We start from the raw sequence: 18,519 nt of genomic DNA on the forward strand, positions 1-18,519 counted from the left end.
GGGCTCCAGAATGAACACTGCTGTGACTTCCCATACTTTTTCTTACACATTTCAATTCGTTGGCTAACTTTTGCCAACCAGAAATATCCACTTGATACTCTAATTCTGCAGGAGGACACTATCCTATCATGTCACCTAGGTTGCCAGTTCTGTGAAGGCCCCTCCTTCCAAACAACATGTCTTAAGCTTAATACAGAGCTCATGTAAAACATTCTTACACCACTGACCGAGATTTTGTGATTATTTTAAGAACAAGCTTTTGTTATGGTTTTTATTTTATTATTATTTTTTTCAACGTTTATTTATTTTTGGGACAGAGAGAGACAGAGCATGAACGGGGGAGGGGCAGAGAGAGAGGGAGACACAGAATCGGAAACAGGCTCCAGGCTCTGAGCCATCAGCCCAGAGCCTGACACGGGGCTCGAACTCACGGACCGCGAGATAGTGACCTGGCTGAAGTTGGACGCTTAACCGACTGCGCCACCCAGGCGCCCCTATTTTTTTAAATATAATTTATTGTCAAATTGGCTTTCATACAACACCCAGTTAATAATATTTACCAGATTATTAAAATAAAGACAAATTAATAGGTGACTAAACACATGGCCTTTGGTGATTTAATTTGGATATACACACAAAAAAATATTATTGCGTTAAATATAATTGCAACACATAATTCTACTTATACCAATGAAGGTTAAGTCATGTATCACTCACAGGTAGCCTCGGAATCTGTTGAGGTCATTGTTTGGACTTTCACATTCTATCTTACTGGAGAATTTCTCTGGATCAACTTCAGAGTCCTAAAAACAAACAAAAAATATATATATACATATATATACACACACACACATATCTACATATTTTAAAATCATGACACAAGAAAAATTCAAAGTTAAACCCTTGATATTTAAGTGTTTATCCTTTCACCAGCTCTTAAGATAAAACTAATGCATTCTTGCTACAAAATTTAGGTCACAAATTGCCCAAATAAAGAAAATGAAGAACAGTACAGGCATAATCATAAATGAATATGTGGAATGGGGACGGTCCTGGAGCATTAACAAACATCTATAGGTCTTGTTCATACACTAGAATCCATGCAGGACTCTCTGCAGAGAAGACCTTCTATCCATACAGCAAACACTCCTTTATGCAGAAATCACTGAAAAGCTGAAAATACTTTGTTGTTATTCTGTTATCATGTAGGGATTTTCGGAGATTAAATGTGTATGCGAACACTCAGAGCACATTATGCATTTATCCCAGCAAATTTTCTTTAAAAATTTAAAAATAAGCTGGACGTCAGCATCTTACAAAATTCTCTAATGGATTAAATGGTAATTTTAGTATGCTTTATGAAACCCGTGAGCAAATAAACAAAATGTTTTTATAGAACACAGGGATGGATTCACTAAGAATAAGCCAGGGGAACCTTATCTCATTCCCTTGTTTTCATATGAATGTTTGCCTAGTAAAAAAAAACTAGTATTGATATATCTCATCAAGTATTAACGTATCACAGCAAAACATATGGAAAATGAGTTATATAATTAGATGATTTGATTTGCTAATCATTATTTTTTTAGTTCTTTTGATGTAGTAGAATCTCTATTATGTACTTTAAACATATTAGTTTCTTAATATGAGGTAGGTGCTATAATTAGGTCTAATTAACAGATAAAGAAAGAGACACAGAGAGAAGATCAGTAATTTGCTCTAGGTCTCCACACAAGAGGTGTTTAGAAACAGGATTATAATCTAGGTCATGGGATTCCAGAGCACTCACCCTTAATTGATCCCAAAGTGTACTGATTAATCAACTGTGTTACCTTCAGAATAGGTACTTAGTAGTATATAATGGAATCTCAAGTTGTACAAGATTTTTACAAACGTCTTAGTAATATAAATGTTCACAAAAGTGACAATGCGAAGCTGAGAGGCTTATCAATCACAGGATCTAAATTAAATCCATAGATAGAAAGACGGCCCAACGTTACACCATATCATGAAACTTACTAAAGATCAGGGCATTTATTTGGCTAAAACATTTTTTAGTTTACGAACTTAATGGTTCAGTTTAAGTCAGTTACCTGACTTAATGGTTCAGTTTTAAAAAGACTATTAAATTTTTAAAACTTCATCTCAAGTGCTTCCAGAGACAGGGAAGGGAAACTAATATTTAAGCAGTGTACATGATATTTTTACATACATTACTTCATTTACATCTCACAGCAATGCTATGAGACAGGCATCGTCATTTCTATTTTAAGATAAACTGAGGCACAAAATAAGTGACTTGCCCAAGGCCACACAATAATGTAATAGGAGAGCTAGAATTCATTCAAACTCATGTTCACAGAACTTCACAGTTCTTGTTTCCCTCGCCACAGTGTGGTGAAGAGTCTAGAAGCCCTGTGGCATGAGAAACTACACAAGTCTCAAAAGGTCTGGGTATGTATGCAATTATACATTGTAGGAACAGAAGGTGATCGTTTCCATTGCAAAATAATTTTCCAAATTGCAAAATAATTCTGTTAGTTTCCTTTAATTCAGTTCCAAAAAATATAGGATCGCCAGACTAAAATGTGTGAACTTCAAAGTCATTACAGCCTATTATCTATAAAACACTACCAGGGATATCTGTAAATGGATTAAGCCCTCTGGGCTTCTATTTTGTAATGGTAAAAATAAATTTAAAAATCTCATTTTCTGTCTCTGTGAAAAATGAGCTCGGTCATCTTCTGAAAGGAAAAATGTTAATAAGTCACCAAGTGAGAACACAGTATTTACCTGCTCTGCATATCCCCGAACCACCTGCCTCTGTTTTAAATTGCTCTCTCCATCGAGACCCGAAGTCTCAATGTGACAGATTCCATCTGGATCGGTGGAAAAGAGTAAGACCATGTCTGCAGGAATAACCTCATTACAGGAAAGGCGAATGAAGTCCCCAACAGCAACGTCTTTCCAGCATTGGTCGACATATTTTTTCTCTTTCCTAACATTGGGGGAGGAGAGGAAGTGTAAAGAGAATATTAAGACAGAAACACAGATAATCTTATTTTTTAGGTTTTGTGTATAATTTGAGGCATGTTTTAAGCACTTGGGGTGAATTTTAATCCATTAAATGCTAAAACGGAAGCCAGAGAAAACCTAAATTCCAGAATTTGCTTCACCTGAAAATTTAGTTATTTAGTTACTAAAACACATTTTTCAGCTCTTTAGTCCTTGACATTTTTGAACTATTAAGCTGCTTGAGAGTAATTCTGGAATAAAACTAACGTTTGATAAGTTTATTCACGCATAAGGCAATTACTGTGTGCTGCCCTGTGGTCAGGTATCAAGAACTCACAAGTGCACAAGACATACCACCTACTTTCAAGGAGCTTCCCATCCTTTGGAGAGGATGAATAATGAAAGAAAACATCGAGGAAATGAAATAAAAAATAAAATGAAATAAATAAAATACTCAGCGTTTTAAAAATCATTATACTGCTATTAACGCCTCTATCACTTAATGGAAATACTGATAAACAGTCATGAGTCTGCTGTAGCTGATCATTAGAAAGAACAATGGCAAATTTTAAGTCTTTTCAAAAGTGTAGTTTTCCCATTTATATATTCATTTTAAAGGAAAGAGACATCGTTTGAGATTGTCTGCCTTAAATACCCTGCTTTATGTTAAAGTTTTTCTCATGCCTTTTCATACTAACCAGCATGAATGACGCTTCACAAAGCATTTTCCTTAGAGTAGAATGAGGAAATCTGTATCAAAGAACATCATATCGACTAGTTCAGCAGCATTTCATATACAAAGCTATCAACAAATATTAGGAAGGTCTGTCTCATTCCTCCATTGCCTACCAATGCAACTGGTAATTGTCACAAAAATACACTTATTTCCAAAGTATAGATTTCTCTTCAATTACATTTATAGAGCTAAATATTCAAATTCATTGTCAAAGAAGCCTGAGCGACAGCTATATTCTAAATTATGCATCAAATCAAATAGAAATGCCACCTTAGGCCAATGCTTGTACACTTTCTGCTATAGGGAATTATATCCGTTATCTCAAGAAATATTTAGTTTAAAAGGATACCTAAGAAGTACGTTTTCAGGACGCTTTTCCCCCAAATACCTAATGCACCAGGTTGAATCCAAGTAAAAGAAAATCCTCAATTACCTAAAGAGTTGGTTAGTGTAAGGAGAAAGGCAAATCAATGGTTTGTACCATCCTTTTTTCCTACTGTTTGTATACACCAGTTCACTCTTCATGGAAGGAAGTAAGAGAGAAGATCAAAAACACAGGCATGGGTCATATTTCAAAGGTTCAGTCCTACAACTCTAAGAGTAGTGATTTCATTCCATAGAAAATGGGGAGCCACAAGGTTTACCAGAAGGATTTGATACTATCTCTACTTGCTAACTCCTGTGACAGAGTAATGGATGGATTTTGGGTGTCAGGCTAATTTGGAGTAGGAATGGCCAAAACAAAACAAAACAAAACAAAACAAAACAACAATGTAAAGTTATTGAAATAATTCAGGAGAAGAATGAAGATGATCAAAATTAAGGCAATAGCAACAGAGATAAATACAAGATTAAATCAAGACATGTTTGGGTTTTTCTACTTAGTACATGTTTTACGACTTAGTACACCATATTTCATGACTTACTACATGTAAAGAAGTTATAGAAGATGACATTATGGTTTCTAACTTGCCTGATGGGATGAGGAATGGTGCCTTTCGCCATGTGTCAAATTTTAGAAGCAACTGGTCACATGAGAGGGCAGATAATAAAAACTCAGACTGGAAAGGTTTTATCTGAAATGGGATATAAATTGAAGATGTGCAGCAATTTGAGGGTTCTGATCTGAATTTCCAGATGTGAGTTTGGAAGTCCTAGGTACAGAGACACCTATGTCAGACACCAGGTAAGGACATGAGATTCCTCAGGAAAAGAGACGTCAAGGTGATAGAGAATTGGAAGGAGACCCAAGAGAAAACAATATCACAGAAATCTAGGGAGAAGGAAAGTTCAAAAAGGGAGTCATCATAGTAAAAGAAGCTGCAAAGGGGCCATTCCTACAGCATTTATTTATTATGATGTCTGTTGACTATGGAAAAGGCTGATGGTGTAAAATTGTTGCTGGGGAGTGTGAATTAGAAAGTAAGACCTCCATGAACCTAAGAATGCCTGAAGGTTGAAGAAGTAGAGCATGTCACGTTTAGCCTCTGAAAGGAATAAGGGGTAAAAGTAGCCACTGCAATGAAAGGTAAGTCAAAGGACAAAGGATGAGAGAATTGGACATGAACATGGGCTGTTGGGAAGGAGTCTATGGAAAAGGCAAGGTAGAAGATAGAACACAGAGTAAGAAAGGTGGTTGAGGTTTTGAAGAAACAACAAGAAACAGAAGTGCCTGGGTGGCTCAGTCAGTCAAATGCTTGACTCTTGATTTTGACTCAGGTCAGGATCTCATGGTTGTGAGATCAAGGCCCTGTTGGGCTCCACACTGGAGCCTGCTTAAGATTCTCTCTCTCTCCCCCCCTACAGCACATGCATGCATGCTTTTTCCCTCAAAAATGAAAGAAAGAAAGAAAGAAAGAAAGAAAGAAAGAAAGAGAAAGAAAGGAAGAAAGAGAAAGAAAGAAAGGAAGAGAAAGAAAGAAAGAAAGAAACAAACAAACAAACAAACAAACAAACAACAAGGAATAGGATTAAGAACACAAATGAAAGGGGGTACCTGGGTAGGTCAGTCAAACAACTTCGGCTCAGGTCAGGTTATAGTCCGTGGGTTCAAGCCCCAGATTGGACTCTGCTGACAGCTAAGAGCCCAGAGCCCTCTTTGAATTCTGTGTTTCCCTCTCTCTGCCCCTCCCACGCTTGCATGCACGCATGCTCTCTCTCTCAAAAATAAATAAAACATTTTAAAAAACTGAAAAAAAAGGGAAAAAAGAACACAGATGAAGGGTTACTATTATAATGAAAGGAGTTAGTTCTTCATCTCAGGTCAGAAGAAAGTAGGTATAAATGTGAATGATGCACAAAGGAATCTGGGATACATACATTCATGCTTAATGACCTCTACTTTTTCTATGAGGAAAGCTATGAGGAAAATTTGCTAAGAATTTGTGAAGTGTGATGATAGGAAGAGAAGACAGACTTGAATCTTAGGGTTAAGAATTTTATTTTTCTTTCAAACATAAAAAGTAGGATTCCTATGAAGGACAAGTTTATTTATTCTACATTGGAACGAAATTCAAATGAAGCCAATTTCATAACTGAATTAACTTCATTGTCCCCTATTTGGAGTAAACACCAGGATTTCAAAAAAAAAAAAAATAGCTAATTTGCCCAACAGCTAGCTCATTCAGATCAATAAACATATACTGATGTTAATTTATGCCAGTTACCATATTAGGTGCTAAGAATACACAAATGGTTAATATATGTTCACCACCCTATTGAAGTTATGGTTGAAATTTGAAAAAGAGACACAAACAGTACTTTCTTAAGAGAGAGGTCTGTAGGTACAGGTTACTACTACTACTATGGAAGCCAACCATTGGGGCGTTTAGTCCTGGAGGAGGTGAGTCTTATAGGATGATCAAGACTGACTGAGGTGAAGACAGTGGAACAGTGTATCAGTCAGGGTACTTAGGCAGAGTACAAAGACATAGGGCAAGAGAACACAGTGTGAGAAACCAACTGCAAGCTGGTGACAATGCTCACTGCCACATTTAACTAGCTCTGAAGATTTATCATCATGGGAGACTCAAAACGAGGCTGTATTTCCTTACCCAATCAAGAATTAAAACTAGTAAAAGGAACTTCTTCTTCTCCCACAGCCTGAATACACAAGTAGAATTTATTGCATCTAGTTATTTGCTTGTGCTCCTGAACCACTGTCACTGGACAGGACATAGCCTTCACAATCCCTCCTTCAGGCAAACTCCTAGACCCAATTCTGCTTCTCTAAGAGTTCAAGATCAAACAGCTCTGCTACATAAGCATGGGAAACGTGGGGAAGAACACACTGGACTATTAGCAGTGATTACACTGGAGTGGGGGTTGGGAGGAAGGGGAGACATAAGAAGAAAGAGTGGAGGATGTAAACTTCTATTTCTTACTTTAACAAATTTGAACAGAGGATTCTGAGTATTTCTCTTTGATGTAGCATTTTTCCCATAAAATACTAAAAAATTTACAATAATCAAATAATAATCACTGTATAAACAGCAGCTAAAATTTATCAGATGCTTTATACACACCAACTGATTTAATTTTTGTATCAATGTTATGTGGTTAGTACTATGAAGGAATTACGATCCCTGCCCCCTACCCTACCTTTTACAAATTAGAAAAAACTGGTTTTGGTAAGTTAAGTAACCTTCTCAAGATCCCCCAGCTCCTAAACTTGTCCTGGGACTTAAAACAAGGTCCATAGGTCCAGGGCCCACCTCTCAAGAAGGAGAATTCACTCCACATATATAGTCACTTACTGAGGACTGCCAAATAAAAAACGGTTTAGAAAGTGAATTTCAAGAACCATCACTTTAGAAAATATCACACAAAAGATTACTTTAGAAGGTCACTGATATTTAGTCTCATTTTAAGACTGCTGCAATCCTATGAATTTATGAGATAATCCTAAAATGTTAACATTACTATTTTGAAACTCCTAAAATCAACACAGTGATTCTTATTATATATTTTTTAATGCTTATTTATTTTTGAGGGAGAGAGAGAGCATGTAGGGGAGGGGCAGAGAGAGAGGGAGACAGAGAATCCAAAGCAGGCTCTGTGCTGACAGCAGAGAGCCTGATGTGGGGCTTGAACTCACAAACCATGGGACCATGATCTGAGCCGAAGTCAGATGCTTAACTGACTGAGCCACCCATTTGTCCCAACACAGTGATTTGTCAAAATCAGAAAATAATGTAGGTTCCTGGAAGAAAGGTATTGTATTTACCTTTTTTTCCATTTTTTGTTTAAATCTCTAAATCTCTCAGTGCTTACAATGAGTAGGCATTCAAATTTGTTGAGTGATTAGGTTTTTTTCATAATATTTTTATTTTTTTATTTTTTTACTATGAAATTTATTGTCAAATTGGTTTCCATACAACACCCAGTGCTCATCCCAACAGGTGCCCTCCTCATTCAGTGCCCATCACCCACCCTCCCCTCTCTCCCACCTCCCACCAACCCTCAGATTATTCTCAGCTTTTAAGAGTCTCTTATGGTTTGGATCCCTCCCTAACTTTTTTTTTTCCTTCCCCTCCCCCATGGTCTTAAGTTTCTCAGGATCCACATAGGAGTGAAAACATATGGTCTCTGTCTTTCTCTGTATGACTTATTTCACTTAGCATAACACTCTCCAGTTCCATCCACGTTGCTACAAGAGCCATATTTCATTCTTTCTCATTGCCACGTAGTATTCCATTGTGTACATAAACCACAATTTCTTTATCCATTCGTCAGTTGATAGACATTTAGGCTCTTTCCATAATTTGGCCATTGTTGAAAGTGCTGCTATAAACATTGGGGTACAAGTGCCCCTATATGCTCAGCACTCCTGTATCCCTAGGGTAAATTCCTAGCAGTGCTATTGCTGGGTCATAGGATAGATCTATTTTTTGAGGAACCTCCACACTGTTTTCCAGAGTGGCTGCACCAGTTTGCATTCCCACCACCAGTGCAAGAGGGTTCCCGTTTCTCCACATCCTCTCCAGCATCTATCATCTCTTGATTTGTTCATTTTAGCCACTCTGACTGGCATGAGGTGGTATCTGAGTGTGGTTTTGATTTCTATTTCCCTGATGAGGAACGACGTTGAGCATCTTTTCATGTGCCTCTTGGCCATCTGGATGTCTTCGTTAGAGAAGTGTCTATTCATGTTTTCTGCCCATTTCTTCACTGGATTATTTGCTTTTTGGGTGTGGAGTTTGGTGAGTTCTTCATAGATTGTGGACACTAGCCCTTTGTCCGATGTGTCATTTGCAAATATCTTTTCCCATTCCATTGGTTGCCTTTTAGTTTTGTTGATTGTTTCCTTTGTAGTGCAGAAGCTTCTATCTTTATGAGGTCCCAATAGTTCATTTTTGCTTTTAATTCCCTTGCCTTTGGAGATGTGTCAAGTAAGAAATTGCTGTGGCTGAGGTCAGAGAGGTTTTTTCCTGCTTTCTCCTCTAGGGTTTTGATGGTTTCCTGTCTCACATTCAGGTCCTTTATCCATTTTGAGTTTATTTTTGTGAATGGTGTGAGAAAGTGGTCTAGTTTCATTCTTCTGCATGTTGCCGTCCAGTTCTCACAGCACCATTTGTTAAACAGACTTTTTCCATTGGATATTCTTTCCTGCTTTGTCAAAGATTAGGTGGCCATACTTTTGTGGGTCCAATTCTGGAGTCTCTATTCTATTCCACTGGTCTATGTGTCTGTTTTTGTGCCAATACCATGCTGTCTTGATGATTACAGCTCTGTAGTAGAGGCTAAAGTCTGGGATTGTGATGCCTCCTGCTTTGGTCTTCTTCAATATTACTTTGGCTATTCAGGATCTTTTGTGGTTCCATACAAATTTTAGGATTGCTTGTTCTAGTTTCAAGAAGAATGCTGGTGCAATTTTGATTGGGATTGCATCGAATGTGTAGATAGCTTTGGATAGTATTGACATTTTAACAATATTTATTCTTCCAAACCATGAGCATGGAATGTTTTCCCATTTCTTTATATCTTCTTCAATTTCCTTCATAAGCTTTCCATAGTTTTCAGCATACAGATCTTTTACATCTTTGGTTAGGTTTATTCCTAGGTATTTTAGGATTCTTGGTGCAATTGTGAATGGGATCAGTTTCCTTATTTGTCTTTCTGTTGCTTTATTATTAGTGTATAAGAATGCAACTGATTTCTGTACATTGATTTTGTATCCTGCGACTTTGCTGAATTCATGTATCAGTTCTAGCAGACTTTTGGTGGAGTCTATCAGGTTTTCCACATATAATATCATGTCATCTGCAAAAAGTGAAAGCTTAACTTCATCTTTGACAATTTTGATGCCTTTGATTTCCTTTTGTTGTCTGATTGCTGATGCTAGAACTTCCAACACTATGTTAAACAACAGCGGTGAGAGTCGGCATCCCTGTCGTGTCCCTGATCTCAGGGGGAAAGCTCTCAGTTTTTCCCCATTGAGGATGATATTAGCTGTGGGCCTTTCATAAATGGCTTTTATGATGTTTAAGTAGGTTCCTTCTATCCCGACTTTCTTGAGGGTTTGTATTAAGAAAGGATGCTGAATTTTGTCAAATGCTTTTTCTGCATTGATTGACAGGATCATATGGTTCTTATCTTCTATTAATGTGATGTATCACATTGATTGATTTGCCAATGTTGAACCAGCCCTGCAGCCCAGGAATGAATCCCACTTGATCATGGTGAATAATTCTTTTTACATGCTGTTGAATGCGATTTGCTAGTATCTTATTGAGAAGTTTTGCATCCATATTCATCAGGGATATTGGCCTGTAGTTCTCTTTTTTTGCTGGGTCTCTGTCTGGTTTAGGAATCAAAGTAATGCTGGCTTCATAGAATGAGTCTGGAAGTTTTCCTTCCCTTTCTATTTCTTGGAACAGCTTAAGAAGGATAGGTATTATCTCTGCTTTAAACGTCTGGTAGAATTCCCCTGGGAAGCCATCTGGTCCTGGACTCTTATTTGTTGGGAGATTTTTGATGACTGATTCAATTTCTTCACTGGTTATGGGTCTGTTCAAGCTTTCTATTTCCTCCTGATTGAGTTTTGGAAGGGTGTGGGTGTTTAGGAATTTGTCCATTTCTTCCAGGTTGTCCAGTTTGTTGGCATATAATTTTTCAAGTATTCCCTGATAATCGCTTATATTTCTGAGGGATTGGTTGTAATAATTCCATTTTAATTCATGATTTTATCTATTTGGGCCATCTCCCTTTTCTTTTTGAGAAGCCTGGCTAGAGGTTTATCAATTTTGTTTATTTTTTCAAAAAACCAACTCTTGGTTTCGTTGATCTGCTCTACAGTTTTTTTAGATTCTATATTGTTTATTTCTGCTCTGGTCTTTATTATTTCTCTTCTTCTGCTGGGTTTAGGGTGTATTTGCTGTTCTGCTTCTATTTCCTTTAGGTGTGCTGTTAGATTTTGTATTTGGGATTTTTCTTGTTTCTTGAGATAGGCCTGGATTGCAATGTATTTTCCTCTCAGGACTGCCTTCATTGCATCCCAAAGCATTTGGATTGTTGTATTTTCATTTTCATTTGTTTCTATATATTTTTTAATTTCTTCTCTAATTGCCTGGTTGACCCATTCATTCTTTAGTAGGGTGTTCTTTAACCTCCATGCTTTTGGAGGTTTTCCAGACTTTTTCCTATGGTTGATTTCAAGTTTCATAGCATTGTGGTCTGAAAGTGTGCATGGTATGATCTCAATTCTTTTATACTTATAAAGAGCTCTTTTGTGACCCAGTATGTGACCTATCTTTGAGAATGTTCCATGTGCACTTGAGAAGAAAGTACATTCTGTTGCTTTGGGATGCAGAGTTCTAAATATATCTGTCAAGTCCATCTGATCCAATGTATCATTCAGGGCCCTTGTTTTGTTTTTTTTCTTCAATATATGAAATTTATTGTCAAATTGGTTTCCATACAACACCCAGTGCTCATTCCAACAGGGCCCTTGTTTTTTTATTGATCCTGTGTCTAGATGATCTATCCATTGTTGTAAGTGGGGTATTAAAGTACCCTGCAATTGCCACATTCTTATCAATAAGGTTGCTTATGTTTGTGATTGTTTTATATATTTGGGGGTTCCCGTATTCGGCACATAGACATTTACAATTGTTAGCTCTTCCTAATGGGCAGTCCCTGTAATTATTATATAATGCCCTTCTCTATCTCGTTACAGCCTTTTTTTTTTTTTTAATTTTTTTTTTTTCAACGTTTATTTATTTTGGGGACAGAGAGAGACAGAGCATGAACGGGGGAGGGGCAGAGAGAGAGGGAGACACAGAATTGGAAACAGGCTCCAGGCTCTGAGCCATCAGCCCAGAGCCCGAGGCGGGGCTCGAACTCACGGACCGCGAGATCGTGACCTGGCTGAAGTCGGACGCTTAACCGACTGCACCACCCAGGCGCCCCAGGATACAGCCTTTAATTTAAAGTCTAGTTTGTCTGATATAAGTATGGCTACTCCAGCTTTCTTTTGACTTCCAGTAGCATGATAGATAGTTCTCCATCCCCTCACTTTCAATCTGAAGGTGTCCTCAGGTCTAAAATGAGTCTCTTGTAGACAGCAAACAGATGGGTCTTGTTTTTATCCATTCTGATACCCTGTGTCTTTTGGTTGGCGCATTTAGTACATTTACATTCAGTGTTATTATTGAAAGATATGAGTTTAGAGTCATTGTGATGTCTGTAGGTTTCATGCTTGTAGTGATGTCTCTGGTACTTTGTCTCACAGGATCCCCCTTAGGATCTCTTGTAGGGCTGGTTTAGTGGTGATAAATTCCTTCAGTTTTTGTTTGTTTGGGAAGACCTTTATCTCTCCTTCTATTCTGAGTGACAAAGTTGCTGGATAAAGGATTCTTGGCTGCATATTTTTTCTGTGCATCACACTGAAGAATTCCTGCCATTCCTTTCTGGCCTGCCAAGTTTCAGTAGATAGGTCTGCCACTAGTCTTATGGGTCCCCCTTTGTAGGTTAGAGTCTGTTTAACCCTAGCTGCTTTCAGAATTTTCTCTTTATCCTTATATTTTGCCAGTTTCACTATGATATATTGTGCAGAAGATCGATTCAAGTTACGTCTGAAAGGAGTTCTCTGTGCCTCTTGGATTTCAATGCCTTTTTCCTTCCCCAGATCAGGGAAGTTCTCAACTATGACTTATTCAAGTACACCTTCAGCCCCTTTCTCTCTCTCTTCCTCTTGTGGAATTCCTATTATATGGGTATTGTTCCATTTGATTGCATCACTTAGTTCTCTAATTCTCCCCTCATACTCCTGAATTTTTTTTATCTCTTTTTCTCAGCTTCCTCTTTTTCCATAATTTTATCTTCTAATTCACCTATTCTCTCCTCTGCCTCTTCAATAAGAGCTGTGGTCGCCTCCATTTTATTTTGCACCTCATTTATAGCATTTTTAGCTCCTCCTGACTATTCCTTAGTCCCTTGATCTCTGTAGCAATAGATTCTCTGCTGTCCTCTATACTTTTTTCAAGCCCAGTGATTAATTTTATGACTATTAGTCTAAATTCTGGTTCTGTTATATTGCTTGAATTGTTTTTGATCAATTTGTTAGCTGGAGTTTCTGGAGTTTCTTTTGAGGAGAGTTCTTTCATTTCGTCATTTTGGGTAGTCTCTGAGATGGCTCCAAACTGCAGGGCACTTCCCCTGTACTGTCCAGAGTAACTTGTGTTGGTGGGCAGGGCCGCAGTCAGACTTGATGTCTGCCCCCAGCCCACCGCTGGGGCCATCGTCAGACTGGTGTGTACCTTACCTTCTCCTCTCCCAGGGGCAGGACTCACTGTGGAGTGGTGTGGCCCCTGTCTGGGCTACTTGCACACTGCCAGGCTTGTGGTGCTGGGGATCTGGCATATTAGCTGGGGTGGATCTGCAAGGTGCACAAGGGCGGGAGGGGCAGGCTTAGCTTGCTTTGCTGTCGGTGATCCCTTGCGGGAGGGGCCCTGTAGCACCGGGAGGGAGGCAGACCCTCCTCCATGGGCCTCTTGTCTACGCTTGGCTCCGGAGAGTCCATTCTGCTAGTCTTCTGGCGGTTTTCTGGGCAATTTAGGAAGATGTGGGTGGAATTTAAGCGATCAGCAGGACGCGGTGAGCCCAGCATCCTCCTATGCTGCCATCTTCATGATAGCATTTTTAATTGTGATGTAAGAAAATAAGCAGTCAGGCAGCTCCTCGGATTGCACAGTCTTCCACAGGATCATGACAGATTTTACCACCAACAGCTCCGTGGCCCTGCAATTTGTGATGGTCACTATTGGGTGGTTCCCGGAGACCAAGCCGAGATAATCTGGTGGCAGATTTCTCAAAGCACACTGTAGGCTCAAGTCAGAAGAAATCACTAGAGAGCAGGTCCTCAGGACTGCTGCTGACTAGCTGAAATGGGGGAGACTCCGGGGCAATTTCCAGGGGTCTAGCTTGGGCACCTGAACACTTGGGTTTCAGTAGTTTTGTTTTTGACACACTTCTATTCTCTTGAAACAAATCTTAATACCTTATACATGGCTGCTATTTTAAAGGCAATCTTAAGAAAGTTAGGTTTTCCATAATAGCTAATTCCAACTTAATTGAGGTATAATAAAGTTTAAATGTTTAATTTCTATATTAGTGTTTGTTATTTCCCAAGATACTTGCCCAAAGACAAGCACCATGTGAAAGACCACATATTACAAACAAGAATCAAATTATCTGCACAAAAATGTTAATATGCTTCTTCCAGAAGCTTGTACAATTTAATGGCTCCCACCTTCACCTTAATTTTGCTGAGGAATAATTTGTTCTCTAAAGTGATGCCTTTGTATTTCATTGGAATTTAAGTTGTTAGCATGTTTAAATCAACAAGGCATGATCTTAGAGCCTACTTTTATTTCTTTATATCCTTATAATTTGTTCCAAGAACAATGTGAGGGGAGGGGGGAAAAGGTAAGCAGTATTTCTTCTGCAACACCAAACAAAATAAAATTACATAAAATAATAGACAAAAAGACAATTACCTAATTCTACTTTGAAATGCAATCACAAAATGGCATCTTGAGATAGACTATAAACAATTAAATAGAATACTGCATCTTATCTTTAAATTTGTATGAAAATATCTAAAATATGTCCAAAAGGACACCTTAGAAAAAAATCATACCAGGTCTCCCACTAGGCAATTTTAATATTTACAAAACAGTGTCCTAAGGAGTTCTCAGATGTTGATTAAATGACTTAATAATGTGACAACTGTAGCTAGTAGTTACTACTAGCCTACAAAAATGATCATAATGGCAAACCTTTACTTAGGACTTAGAAAGGGCTGAGTTTATTGCTTACTGTTTTATTACTATTAGATTCCTAATGAAGGGAACTGGGGCTCCGCTAGCTTATGGAGTGTGCCTAAGGTAATCCAGCTACTAACTGAGAAAATCAGAATTACAGTTTATTTAGAACAAGTTAGAAAAGCAAACAGGGGTGCCTGGTGGCTCAGTCAGTTGAGCATCCAACTTCAGCCCAGGTCATGGTCTCATAGTTCATGAGTTCAAGCCCCACGTCAGGCTCTGTGTTGACAGCTCAGAGCCTGGAGCCTGCTTTGAATTCTGTGTCTCCCTCTCTCTCTGCCCCTTCCTTGCTTGCTCTCTGTCTCCCTCTCTCAAAAATAAACATTAAAAAAATTTTTTTTAAAAGAAAAGCAAACAAACACATGTTATCAACTTTAAACTACCACTAAAAGTCAGTAATTATTTATATACAATAACTTGTATTTAAAAAATACTTATAAGAAGCATTCTTCCTGTTTGCTAAATTTGGTACTCTGGGTAATCTTAAAATTGGTCAAAATCTCGATTCATTGCATAATCATTCTAAAATACTGTTTCTTGCAGTTAGTTTTTAAGGGTAAGGTTGTATCAACACCACCTATCCTTGGCATATGATAAAGACTCAAATACCATCAAATGATTCATACCAATGTTTCAGTAAAACGCTCATAACTTTAAAATAAAAACCATGAGCTTTTACTGTTATTCTCAGTTTTCTACACAATACAACAGTTTTTCCTGGTTCGCTTTAAATAGACAAGAGTATAAGAAAAACAAAAAAACACAGACCAAATTTTCCCTTATCTAAGTACAAGTCACATCATCTTACAAAGGAGAAAAAAAAAGTTATTTGTTTTGTTTTGTTTCTAGATCTTTAAAACAAATATTGAGAAAGTCACTGGAGAATTCTAATAACGAACGCAATTCAGAATCCCACAGGTTTTAGCTTAAGTATCACTTTATCAGAGCAGCCTAACTATTTCCTCTGTGGCTCACAAAAAATTAAAGACAATTCCATGAGGACAAGTCTTTGAGTTCTTTTTCTCCTGAAACTAAATAACAACAACAACAAAAATTATGTCATCTGGTTGAACTTTTGGTCAGCCAAAAGAGCCTAAAATTTGTTCAAAATGTACTGCTTTTTATTATAAAACTAGACTTTTGAACCTACATGTCTCTTATTCAGACTTGGTAACTAGAACAGAATCTCTAGTCTGACAAATTTAGAATTACAATCTAAAAATTTAGAGTCGACATAAGAACACTAACGTCAATCCAAGAAATGTACCAAATGCTCTGAGATGTCAGAAGAAGGAGTGGCAACATCTGCCCGAAGGAACCTGGAAAGTCTGCTCAAGGGGCTGAGAAGTGCCTGCCTACCTCTGGGCTCAAAGCTCAGCCTTTCAGCTCTTCATCTGTTTTCCCTTAGGGCTTTAAGTCCAACTCCTCACTTCAAAATCATCTCTACACAGACTGATGACTTTGACATTTCTTATCATAGCTTTTCCTTCCTTCCAGAACTTCTGCACTACGTTCCTGTTTGCCTGGGGGGCATTTCCACTTGGATGCCTGTCTTGCTCTCATTTCCAGCTCATCCTACCCCTAAGGTGAATGTAATGCTCCCTACTTCTATCAGCGGTACTTCTACTCAAAAATCACAGAAGTTCACCAAATTCAATTGGGTTCTTCTTCACAGTACCTCTGTATGCACCCCTTCCTGTACTTTGCATCTACTCCCAGCAGTGCTCTGGAATGATTTGCAGAGGCAGATCTACTCTATTAGGAGAGGCTATTCCCAGGACTTGAGTAGACCAATATTCCTAAAGCATAGCTTTCACCCATTCCTTCTCTGCTCAAAAGGGGGTGAAGGGAGTGGGGGGAAGAGAGAAGCAGGCAAGCCAAGAAACAGACTTTTAACTATAGAGAAATGATGGTTACCCCTGAGGGAAGGTAGGTAGGGGGATGGGTTAAATAGCTGATGGGGGTTAAGGAGGGTACGTGTTGTGCTGAGCACCAGGTGATCTATGGAATTATTGAATCATTATATTGTATACCTAAAACTAATATTACACTGTATGTTAACTGGAATTTAAATAAAAACTTTAAAAAAGAGAGAGAGAGAGATGAATTCTCTGCCACTAAAGGAAAACATCTCTGATGGTTAATTTTACATGTCAACTTCACTAGTGATGCCCAGAAACTGGTTGAACACTATTTCTGGGTGTGTCTGTGAGAGTGTTTCTGGGAGAAAATAGCATTTGAATTGGTGAACTGAGTAAAGCAGATGGCCCTCACCCAATCCCTTGAGAACAAAAAGGCAGAGAAAGGTTGAATTTACTATCTGCCTTTCTGATGCTTGAGCTGGGACACTGATAGTCTGACCTCAGCATTCCTGGTTCTCAGGCCTTCAGACTTGCACTATAATCTACATTATCAATTCTCTGGCTCTCAGCCCTTCATAGTGCGCTGCTGGCCTTCCAGAAACTCCAGCTTGTGGATGCTGGCGTTTCTTGGCCTCTTTTATCACAGGAGCGAATTCCTTATAATAAATCTCATTCCTATTTGTTCTATTTCTCCGGACAACCCTGGCTAGTGCAATGTCCAAGCAGTGGCCTGGTGGTAAAGTCCCTTCACAGTAGGCCTAACACTCCCTCTCTTCATTTCTCATCACGGCTCCTTTAGTGGGTTACCTCAGGCCAAGTTAATATACTCTGTTTCCGGGGCGCCTGGGTGGCTCAGTCGGTTAAGCATCCGACTTCAGCTCAGGTCACGATCTCGCGGTCCGTGAGTTCGAGCCCCACGTTGGGCTCTGTGCTGACTGCTCAGAGCCTGGAGCCTGTTTCAGATTCTGTGTCTCCCTCTCTCTCTGCCCCTCCCCCATTCATGCTCTGTCTCTCTCTGTCTCAAAAATAAATAAACGTTAAAAAAAAATTTTTTTTTAATAAAAAAAAAATATATTCTGTTTCCTCAGAACACTCCTACCCGAGAATGAATGAATGAATGAATGAATGAATGAATAAATAAATAAATAACATTATAAACTTGTTTGTAAAGCTATTAACATATTAGATTCAGAATTTCACAAATCTGTTCTAGTGATGACTTTTTAAAGTTTATTTATTTTATTTTCGAGAGAGAGTGAGCATGTACACGTGAGAGAGAGAGAGGCAAACAAAGAGGGAGAGAGAGAATCCCAAGCAGGTTCTGCACTGTCAGTGCAGAGCCTGACATGGGGCTCGATCTTATGAACCAGGAGATCATGGCCAGAGCCAAAATCAAGAGTCAGACACTTAACCGACTCAGCCACCCAGGCACCCCTAAAGATGACTTTTTAAAAAGTAGATACAGGGGCACCTGGGTGGCTCAGTCAATTAAGTGTCTGGCTTTGACTCAGGTCATGATCTCACAGTTCATGAGTTCAAGCCCCACATCGGGCTCTGTGCTGACAGTACAGAGCCTGCTTTG

The 18,519-nt window shown here is 38.6% G+C and overlaps 1 protein-coding gene across 4 annotated transcripts in view; it reads right to left on the reverse strand.

Annotated features, from left to right (window-relative positions):
- ATP10D (ATPase phospholipid transporting 10D (putative)) overlaps positions 1-18,519 on the reverse strand; it is a 110,537-nt gene that overhangs the window by 59,812 nt on the left and 32,206 nt on the right. For all 4 annotated transcript variants that reach the window (XM_047857493.1, XM_047857494.1, XM_047857496.1 and 1 more), the window contains 2 exons: positions 2,794-2,998; positions 718-803 (listed from right to left, as the gene is read on the reverse strand). In XM_047857493.1, the coding sequence (XP_047713449.1) occupies positions 718-803; positions 2,794-2,998 (291 nt within the window). The remainder of the gene's footprint in view (positions 1-717; positions 804-2,793; positions 2,999-18,519) is intronic.

The sequence above is a fragment of the Prionailurus viverrinus genome, chromosome B1 (genome assembly GCF_022837055.1).
Source record: "Prionailurus viverrinus isolate Anna chromosome B1, UM_Priviv_1.0, whole genome shotgun sequence".
NCBI classification, from domain to species: Eukaryota; Metazoa; Chordata; class Mammalia; order Carnivora; family Felidae; genus Prionailurus; species Prionailurus viverrinus.